The sequence below is a fragment of the Ursus arctos genome, unplaced genomic scaffold (assembly GCF_023065955.2).
Source record: "Ursus arctos isolate Adak ecotype North America unplaced genomic scaffold, UrsArc2.0 scaffold_1, whole genome shotgun sequence".
Taxonomy (NCBI): Eukaryota; Metazoa; Chordata; class Mammalia; order Carnivora; family Ursidae; genus Ursus; species Ursus arctos.
Window position 1 is genome coordinate 91,543,046 of NW_026622763.1, and position 9,225 is coordinate 91,552,270.

The following is a 9,225-nucleotide window of genomic DNA, read 5'->3' on the forward strand; positions in this document are numbered from 1 at the left end:
TGTCTGTTTTTAAAACCTTGGGATTTCCCAGTGGGCTATACTGTTGGGCTGGAATCTTATCATATTGGAGCTCTGTGAAGCACGGGGCTGGGGTCATAGTCTTCATTTTACATCCTGGCTTCACTGTGTAGATGTTCAATTAATACTTGTGGATTAGCCTGGATGATATCAAGCAGGAGCCAATTCTGGAAAGTTCTCTAACTCTCCCATGAGGGCTGAACCCAGGAAAAATTTTGAGGTAGACGAGGTTTATCTAGGATCACTCTGGGGTGGGGGGTGGGGGGCACAAAACCAAAAAACCTTGAATCTGGGGAATTTCCTTTTCTTTTTCTTGTTTTCCTATTACCCTTTAACCCCACCTTCTCCAAATGCGTCAAAACTGTCAGCAAGAGGTCCCAGTCTGTTCATTATTTAATCATCCAAAGGCTGTTTTTGAACCCCACAACTGCCTTAAATACTCTACTGCAAAAAAAGACACCATCTCTGTCCCGTGGAATGTACATTCTAATGGGGGAGGTGAATGTCCATCAAAGAATCAAACAAGTAAGGGCTGATTGGTAGCTCAGACGAGTGTGATGGTGTCACGAGACGCTGACAGGCAGGTCTGACCTCCTCAGGGAGGTTGGGGCAGCCTCTTTTCAGGACCTGGGGCGGGAGCAGAGCTCTGAAGGGGGAGGATTTAGGCCCAGAGTGGGGAGTCTGTGAGTTCTTGAGATGGGGGATTTTTTTTCCGGAGTGAGTAGCCATCGATCATCGAGCCCGTTTATAGGAAAGGGGCAGAGGGACCAGGGGCGGGAGAGGGCTCGCTGGTCCGCGGGTGCGTCACGCCGGGACAGAGCGGGCCGCAGTCTCCCAGGTCCCGTGTGGGGATGACGTTGCCCGGGTGCAAGCCCAAAATAGCCGGCTCCGCCCCCATCTCCCGGCAGCCCCTGCAGCAGTCCCCCAACCCCCGCCCCCTGGGTGACAGGCCGAGCCGGCCTCCTCTGGGTCTCTAGTAGTTTCCGTGCCGCTGACGCATGCTTGCGCGCACAGCTGGGCCGGGCGCGTCCTACGCAGCAGCCGCGAGCCGGGCGGCCGGTGCCAGACGGTTCCGGCGGGGGGCAGGGGCGGGGCGCTGCAGGAGGCCAGGGACTCCCAACGGAGGAGGTGCGGGCGGGGGGCCCGGGCAGGCTGGGAGGCCCTGGAGTCAGGGGGCTGCGATAGGGCTCCCCGGGCCTGGGCGCAGAGATAGCCCGCGGCACCGGCCTGCGGGGGGCCGATAAGGCTGCCGGAGGGAGCCTCGTCACCGGCCCCAAGCAGAGCCCAGTGGGCGCAGCTGCCCTCTGGGAGCGCCTCCCGCTCCCCCGGGGGGTCTCCAGCCCCAGGGAGGGACCTTGGGTTCTTGCTGCCTGACTCCCCCTCCTCTCCTGCAGCCCCACGGAGGCCCATCTGACTCCTGCCGAGTTGCCATGGCATCCTACTACGACATCCTAGACGTGCCGCGAAGTGCGTCCGCTGATGACATCAAGAAGGCGTAAGTGCCTCCGCCGCGCATCAGAAAGCCTCTCACCCCCCCAGTTCCCCACCACCACCACCACCACCAGCATGGGGTCCCTCAGAGGCCTCGCCAGGGAACTAGGTCCTTGGAAAGGATTGGGGGGCTCCCTCTACAGGAAGGAAGAAGACCCCTGGAAGAGTGGGAGAAAGTCGTTAGTGTGAAGAAGTTCTGCTGGGAGCTGCTCTGTGGGTCCTTCTCCAGTGGACCCCCCCCTTCCCTTCACTCCTGCCCCAAGCCTCAGCCCCTAGGTGTGGGCTCTCTCAGGATGCCTGCAAAAATGTCCAGGCCCTGTGACCAGGAGGGGCCAGTGACCCGTACACTCCACGGCCACACATATTTCCAACTTGTGCAGCCCCAGTGAGCTGCAGGGAGGGCTAAGGCCTGGGGCTTTCTCCTGCTTACGTTATCATCTGCTACTACAGGTAGTCCTATCACGGCTGCAGAGGGGAGACATAGGGACGCCATTAAAACAGGGCAGCAGAGGCAGCCCCCCAGCAGCTGGGGTGGACAGAGATGTGAGTGGGGAAGGGACAATGGCAGGCTAATGGGCAAGTGGGTCGTTCTGTTTCATGGTGAGAGGTGCTTGCTTTTGTCCTTTGACCTGCCCCTCTGGACCCACTTCCTGCAGGTATCGGCGGAAGGCTCTTCAGTGGCACCCAGACAAGAACCCGGATAATAAAGAATTTGCTGAGAGGAAGTTCAAGGAGGTGGCCGAGGCATATGAAGTGCTGTCAGACAGTAAGGGCCAGGGGGGCAGGGCAGGGCAGCACCTATTGCCCCCATTTCATGCCCCATCCTACTCCTTCCCAAAGCCATGCTGCCACCTCCCGTCTCCTCCCTGCCTATTTCCAGCCTGGCATTTAAGTGCCTCCTCCCACAGGGGACTCTGCGACTTTGTTTTGCTTCAATTCAAGTGGGCACCTACTATATGCAAAGCACCCTTTTATTCTTTCCCTGATCCCCTGTGCTCAGTGTCTGCTCCCCGGGATCTGGTATGGTAGTTGCAGCATGGGTCTTGACAAGGGGATGGAAGCAGGGCAGGTAACCTATGTGTGCTGAGCCTTCTCTGTGCCAAGCATTGGTGGGTGTAATCCCCAAGAGTCCTCACAGCCATCCTGTGAGGCAGGATTTATCATCCCCACTTTATAGGCAGGGAAACTGAAGCTGAGAGAGGTGAAGTAATTTGCTCAAGGTCACATAGAGCTAGAATAGGAATCCAGGTCTGTTGCGGGTTTTTTTTTTTTTAAAGAATTTATTTATTTATTTATTTTAGAGGGAAAGCGAGAGTGCGAGGGGGTGGGGGGGGACAGTGGGGGAGGGAGAAGGAGGGGGAAAGAATCTCAAGCAGACTCCGCGCTGAGCGTGGAGCCCTATGCTGGGCTCAGTCTCATGACCCTGAGATCATGACCTGAGCTGAAATCAAGTCGGACACTTAACCGACTGAGCCACCCAGGCGCCCCTCCAGGTCTGTCATTTATTTATTCATTCATTCAAAACATAATCATTGAGTCTTTATGATGCTGGGCCCTTGCTGGGTGCTGGGGAATGACAAAGGACAAGCAGACACTGTCCTGGTCATCACGGGTTTATTACATTTTGGCCTGGGAAGCCCGACATTAACCAAGGAAATACATAGACAAGAGTATTCTGCAGGGAAGTAGCACGGTGATGTCGATGGGGAATAACGGGCACCCTTTTTGTTACAGTGGTCACAGAAGGCCTCTCCGAGGAGGTGACATTTAGGCTAAGCCCTGATTAATAGCATAGTAATAATTAGGTGATATTTGTTGAACACTTACTGTGTTCTCACGCACTCTGCTAAGCAGTTTACGTGGACTGTCTTAGTTCATCCTTGCAATGACCCTTTGGGGTTGGTGCTGTTAATTGTGCCCATTCTACAGATAAGAGGGAGCCACACTGCGAAGAGCTGGCACTGCTAAAACCTGTAGCCTGTGTCCCCTGTGCACCCTGCTGCCCCCCTAGCCTCAGTCCCTGGACGATCCTCTGAGGGTCCTAGCCTGGAAGGGGAGGCCGTCATCCCAGAGGGAGGGAGAAATGATTGGATCTCTTTTTCCAGAGCATAAGCGGGAGATCTACGACCGTTATGGCCGGGAAGGGCTGACTGGGGCAGGTAGGTGGAGCAGCGGGGCCCAGGGATGGAAGTGGGTCACGGAGGCGTGGGGGAGGGCAGCTTAGTGCTGCAGAAGCTCTCGCGAGGCTCCTGGCGATGCCTTCTGTGGGGTCCCCTGGCTCAGGGCAAGATGCATGCCCTAGGCCCCCTCTTCATCCTGCCTCTCCTCCAGGAACTGGCCCGTCCCGGGCGGAACCTGGTGGCGGTGGGCCTGGCTTCACCTTCACCTTCCGCAGCCCCGAGGAGGTCTTCCGGGAGTTCTTCGGGAGTGGAGACCCTTTTGCGGAGCTCTTTGGTGAGTGGGCTCAGGAGACCTCTGACTGGTTTGACTCCCGCTCCAGGCCTGCCCTCCCATCAGCCGGGAGCCCCTGAGGCAGGAGGCTGAGAGGGCAGCAGAATTCCGCAGACAGAAGATTTTGTGGGGGTGGGTCCAGGGACAGCGGGGACAGAACCTGACACAGGCCTGAACCCACAGAGACTCGCCTTATGAAACGAGGGCAACAATGGTACATTGTTAGGCCTGCACAATAGCAGCCGTGAAAGCAAGACTCAGAGCGCCGTGTGACAATCACAGTGACATCACACATGACAGATAGCATGTTTGCAGTGATGACTGTGAACCGTGAGGTGGATAATTTTCTCCCCACTTACAGATGAGAACACAAAGGTACTTCCAGATAACTTGCTTAGAGTGACCCGGCAAACGGGAGAGTCGGGCCACCTGGTTTACCTGCCTGTGCTGAAGGAGCTAGCCGTCCTCCCTTCCTCTTTCCCCTCCCTCCTCCATTATCTACTGTGGATAGAATTTACCAGGGATCTTTTTCATATCTAATACTAAAAAGAAATTTAATTTGTAAATAAGTCCACACTCAGAAAAGAAAAAAAAAGCAGAAATGCTTAGCAGGTCATATTTCTAGGCTGAAAGGTAGGGTTCACACATTTTTGGGGGACAGTTCTCTTTGCCAGATGACTGTTAACTGCTTGCTTGTTGCAGATGACCTGGGCCCCTTCTCAGAGCTTCAGAGCCGGGGTTCCCGACACTCGGGCCCCTTCTTCACCTTCTCTTCCTCCTTCCCTGGGCACTCTGGTATGTGCTGTCCCTTCACGTTTTTGCAAGCTCTGGGTCCTGGAACCCCCCCCCCCCCAGTCCAGGCTCGTTCCTTTTCCAAGCCTTCTCTCCTGAGTATCTGGAGCCCTGCCTTTAGGGAGCTCGGCCGGGAGACCCCACAGAGGTTCCTGGCCCCCCGTCGTGACTGCGGCATGCCGGCTCTGTCCTCCCTCTGACAACCTCTCCACCTCTTCCCTTGTCTCCATGCCAGATTTCTCCTCCTCATCTTTCTCCTTCAGTCCTGGGGCTGGTGCTTTTCGCTCTGTTTCTACGTCCACCACCTTTGTCCAAGGACGCCGCATCACAACACGCAGGTGAGGGCTCCTTTGGGATCATCCTGGGTGCAGGGGTGTGGAGGGGGGGAGGGAGGGGAAGCAGCATACAACTAGAAGGTCAGCTCCTTGTGGGCAGAGTCTGCCCTGTTGGCTGCGGCATCCCAGAGCGTGGACAGCCACCTGCAGGATTTGCGCGTGCTCGCTGAGTGAACCGTGCTGTCCCCCACAGAATCATGGAGAATGGGCAGGAACGGGTGGAAGTGGAAGAAGACGGACAGCTGAAGTCAGTGACAATCAATGGTGAGGAGTGGCTCTGCCACCCAGTCCCCGGCAGGAAGCCCCAGCCCCAAGCCCCAAGGCCCCCTCCAGACTGCTCCTCTCTGAACTCCTTTGGGGCAGGGAAGGAATGGCGGCCCTAGGCCCCGCTGGCAGAATCAGAGATGGGGCTCCGCGGGAAGGGGCCAGGGCAGGGAACTGAGGAGTCTCAGAGGGCCAGCTAAGCCCCGTCGTCCTTAGTGGGTGCCCGGTGTTTGCAGAGCATGGACTGTTTTGGAAGCAGTGCATGGAACATTGAGCTCTGTGTGGAAGCAGGCAGGGGGAAGGCAGGGCTTTGGTATTCGCCCTATTTTTCCTGTGAGGAGACTGAACCGCAGCATAGTTAAATAGCCCTAACTCCCAAGGAGCCCCAGGCCCAAGGCTTTGTCCTGCTTAGGAAGGGGTAAAGCCAGGAGTGACACTCAGGACAAAGGATTCCTGGGGCGGAACCCTTCCCACAGCGTCACCCTGCCTGGGATGGTCAGCGTGGCACCCCTTCCATGCCTGTCGGGTCTGGGGGCATTGCACCCCAAGTGCACTTCCTGGGCTGTCTTCTTTAGTCATTGGAACAATTTGACAATGTAGGCGCTCCCACCGTTTCTATTTTATAGATGAGGAAAGGGAGGCTTAGGGAGGTTGAGTGACTTGCCCAAGGAGACAGCTCATACCTGCTGGAGCTGGGTACCTGCCCACGTGTGTGACCACCATGCTAGATGCCAGAATGCATGCGTGCCAGTTCCCAAGGAGGGGCTGTAAGCGGTCAGAGTTGCCGCCGCATGAGGCAGCGTGGCAGGATTCCCCTGGCCTGGGTCAGAGGGCTTCATGGCAGCCGTGACTCCTACAGGTGTCCCAGATGACCTGGCGCTGGGCTTGGAGCTGAGCCGTCGAGAGCAGCAACAGTCTGTCACCTCCAGGTCCGGGGGCACGCAGGTCCGGCAGACTCCTGCCTCCCGCCCCTCTGACAGCGATCTCTCCGAGGATGATGAGGACCTGCAGCTCGCCATGGCCTACAGCCTGTCAGAGATGGAGGCGGCTGGGAAGAAACCAGCAGGTGGGCGGGGGGCGCAGCGTCGACGGCAGGGGCGGCCCAAGGCCCAGGACCAAGATCCCGGCGTGGGGGGGACCCCTGAGGCTGCAAGGGGGGATGCGGCCAAACCCAGCCCATCCCCAGAGGAGAAGGCCTCTCGCTGCCTCATCCTCTGATCACCAGGCCCAAACCACCCTGATTCAGGGCGACCGGGGGTCCTGCTCACTGTTGGGAGCAGAGGGGCAGGGCCTGAGTTGCAGGAGCCCTTCTCCAACTCAGTGCTCCCCCAACAGGTTTCCCTCCCATGTCCACTCGCACTCCAGTGTGGACTCGGGATTTGCTCTGCTCAGCCCACAGCTGATAGGTCCCTGGCGAAGCCCAGGGTGGGGAGCCTCCGGGCAGTGGGAGGGCCTCCCAGGAGCTAGGATGCACTTACTCCTACTAGATGGGGAGTTTCTAAGGGGCATTAGTGGTTTGGGTCGGGCCTTTTGTGCCCAGGTCTTTTGCCACCTGTGTTGCTGATGACGTCAAGGAAAGAGGACTTGGCCTGGGGTTCTCTGAGCCGGAGTCGGCAGCTGCAGCAGGGAGTCTCCGTGCTCCTTGTCCAGCTGCGGATATCCCACCCTGGTTTCTGTGCAGCGCTGAGCTCTGACGTCTCTGTTGCTTCCCTTCTGCTGCTGCTGCTCCCTCGCTCTCTTCTCTCTGCACTTCCCCGCGGTCCGCATCGCTTGCTTTCACTGCCATCTGGCTAGGACTCCCTTCTTCCTTCCCCAAGAAAGCCTCAGTGTGCCCAGGAAGATGCTGTGGCCGGTAGGGCCATAAGGTCTTCTGGGGAGGCTAGCTGGGTGGGGCGGGAGCCTCTCATCCAGATTCGGAACCGGAACCCACTCCTCCTCCCTTCCTCTTGCTGCCTCAGCCTGCCCCAGGCCTCGGGACTAGGCAGAGGTGAGGCCGGCTATCCCTGGAGAGGTGGGATAAGGCCAGGGTGCCCCAGGAGGGAGGCCTAGGAGGGGACTGTACCCCGTCCTATTTCACCATGCATCAGGGCTCAGGGAGAGGCCACAGGGCTAGCCCAGGTCTGCATGCTCGGCTCCATCCTCCATGGCTTGCCGCTGACCCAGTCTCCTGTCACCCCGCCCCCGCTCTCTCCTCAGATGTGTTCTGAGCTCGATGTCCCGGATCCAGAGCCGCCACACAGTTCCAACAGGACAGCGCCCTCCCCTGTGCGCTGGGAGGGGACCCTCCATTCCTCTCCCAAACCCATGCTGAGTGTAGAGCTGGGCCTGGGTGGTGGGTGGGCTCCGGGTGGGAGGCATCCGTAGTCTTAGCCTGTGAACTCTTCCCTGGGTGTTTGGTGCTGTCTCTTGGGGACTACAAGTCCCAGAATGCAACACACCCTGCCTCATTTCTGATTGATCATGCTAGGGGAAGCGGTGCGTGGTTGTGGAGCTGTGCATCTTGGGACATGTAGTTCCAGCCTAGGTCGGCTTGTCACTCCCTATGAGAAGGGGAGATCTTGTCGTCTGATTTGACTCTGGCAGGGGTGGCAAGAATGTGGATGAAGGGGTCGTGGACCAAGCTTCGGTTCCCCTGACACCTCTTGCTTGTGCCGGGCTTACAGTGTACAAATCAAAGCCCTGCGGCATCTGGGAGAGGCTTTTTTCCTGTGGGCAGTCCTGGGATCCAAGGAACGGGCCTGGATGGGATGGACAAGCAGGGTGTGGCCCCAGAAGGCTGATTGATGGGCATGGGCGGGCGGAGAGCTTGGAAGGGGAGGCCACCAGTGAGACAGAGTGTGTGTGTGTATGTGTGTGTGAGAGAACACGCACCCACGCGTGTGGCCGGGATTGGTGTGTAATGGGTGCTCCGGGCATGTTGCTGCTTGTATGGCTTTGGCCTCTGACCCTGCTGCCCATTCTTTTTCTCCAACACCACATTTGAGCTACCTCTCCTCCTCCCTGCCTGGGGAGCCCCGTGGCCAGGAAGGGGAGTGGTGGAGCCAGGGTGTTGCTAGCCCTGTGACATTGCATCTCAGAGACCTATCAAAGCCAGCTGGGCTGAGCTCAGACCGAGAGAGAAACACTGGAAGTCAATAAATAAAGCTGTTTTGAGAGCTTGGTGGTGTGCTGCGTTCCCTTGTTCTTTCTTTCCAGGGTGGCCCCAAAGGGGACCCAATGGGACCAGTGGGTGACGTAGCCCCCCCAAATACCCAGAGATCACAAAGCCACCTCAGATGACAGCAGAAGTCCCCCCTTTGACCAGGCTGCCCTCTCCAAGTACATTGTTGAGTCCCGAGAAATGCTTGCATTCCTCTGCCCTCACCTCTTGTGGCCCTGCAACTGGCCTTCCCCAGGCAGCTGCTGCTCCCCTTAGCAGGCACCCACCGTCCACTGCTCTGCCCCACAGTTAGGGCCAGACTAAGTTATGACTCGACTGCAAGTATGGGAATGACAGAAAGTAGGGAACACGTGGTGGAAACTTGTAAAAACTGCTAAGGCCCACAGACTGAGCCCCTCCACAGGTTCCCTTACCTCAAGGCCAGTGGCCATTCTCAGAGGCCTGCCTTTACCACATGGAGCCGTCTAAGTCCACCCCACCCAGGGCCCAGGCCCCAAACTCCTCAGGACCTAGGTTGGAAAAAGCCAGGGACCTCCCCCCCCTTCTCTCTGGACAACTTTGGAGATGCCCTTCCAGCCACAGGACAAACAACAACGTTCCATTGTCAAGCAGAGTGCTGTGGCTCCCCAGCGACTCTTCCATTCCAGGATAAGTGCCTAGCTTTATCTTCAACAGCCAAAGGGCCTGTATTGTACTTTCCTCAAAGCAAGGAAG

The 9,225-nt window shown here is 57.7% G+C and overlaps 1 protein-coding gene across 6 annotated transcripts; it reads left to right on the forward strand.

The window, feature by feature from the left end:
- The first annotated feature begins 633 nt into the window (after positions 1 to 633).
- Positions 634 to 8,511, forward strand: DNAJB2 (DnaJ heat shock protein family (Hsp40) member B2). Of its 6 annotated transcripts, none has more exons than XM_044381134.3 (10): positions 975 to 1,146; positions 1,413 to 1,513; positions 2,166 to 2,275; positions 3,615 to 3,668; positions 3,841 to 3,963; positions 4,663 to 4,755; positions 4,988 to 5,090; positions 5,281 to 5,351; positions 6,211 to 6,417; positions 7,548 to 8,511. In XM_044381134.3, the coding sequence occupies exons 2-10, from the start codon at positions 1,449 to 1,451 to the stop codon at positions 7,556 to 7,558; spliced, it is 837 nt and encodes a 278-aa protein (XP_044237069.1). In that variant the 5' UTR covers positions 975 to 1,146; positions 1,413 to 1,448; the 3' UTR covers positions 7,559 to 8,511. The 6 variants fall into 6 exon arrangements, with proteins under 6 accessions (XP_044237067.1, XP_026347658.1, XP_044237069.1 ...); XM_057305008.1 differs by lacking the exon at positions 975 to 1,146 and adding an exon at positions 7,310 to 7,338; XM_044381132.3 differs by lacking the exon at positions 975 to 1,146 and adding an exon at positions 634 to 701 and having other exon boundaries at positions 6,211 to 8,511.
- The last annotated feature ends 714 nt before the right edge of the window (positions 8,512 to 9,225 follow it).

What these genes read in the sequence shown, in the direction of transcription:
- DNAJB2 (XM_044381132.3), top strand. Translation starts at nt 1,449, where the DNA reads ATGGCATCCTACTACGACATCCTAGACGTGCCGCGAAGTGCGTCCGCT. An exon ending in CTCCTTCCCTGGGCACTCTG is followed by an intron (nt 4,756 to 4,987) that starts GTATGTGCTGTC and finishes TCTCCATGCCAG; the next exon opens with ATTTCTCCTCCTCATCTTTC. An exon ending in GAAGTCAGTGACAATCAATG is followed by an intron (nt 5,352 to 6,210) that starts GTGAGGAGTGGC and finishes TGACTCCTACAG; the next exon opens with GTGTCCCAGATGACCTGGCG.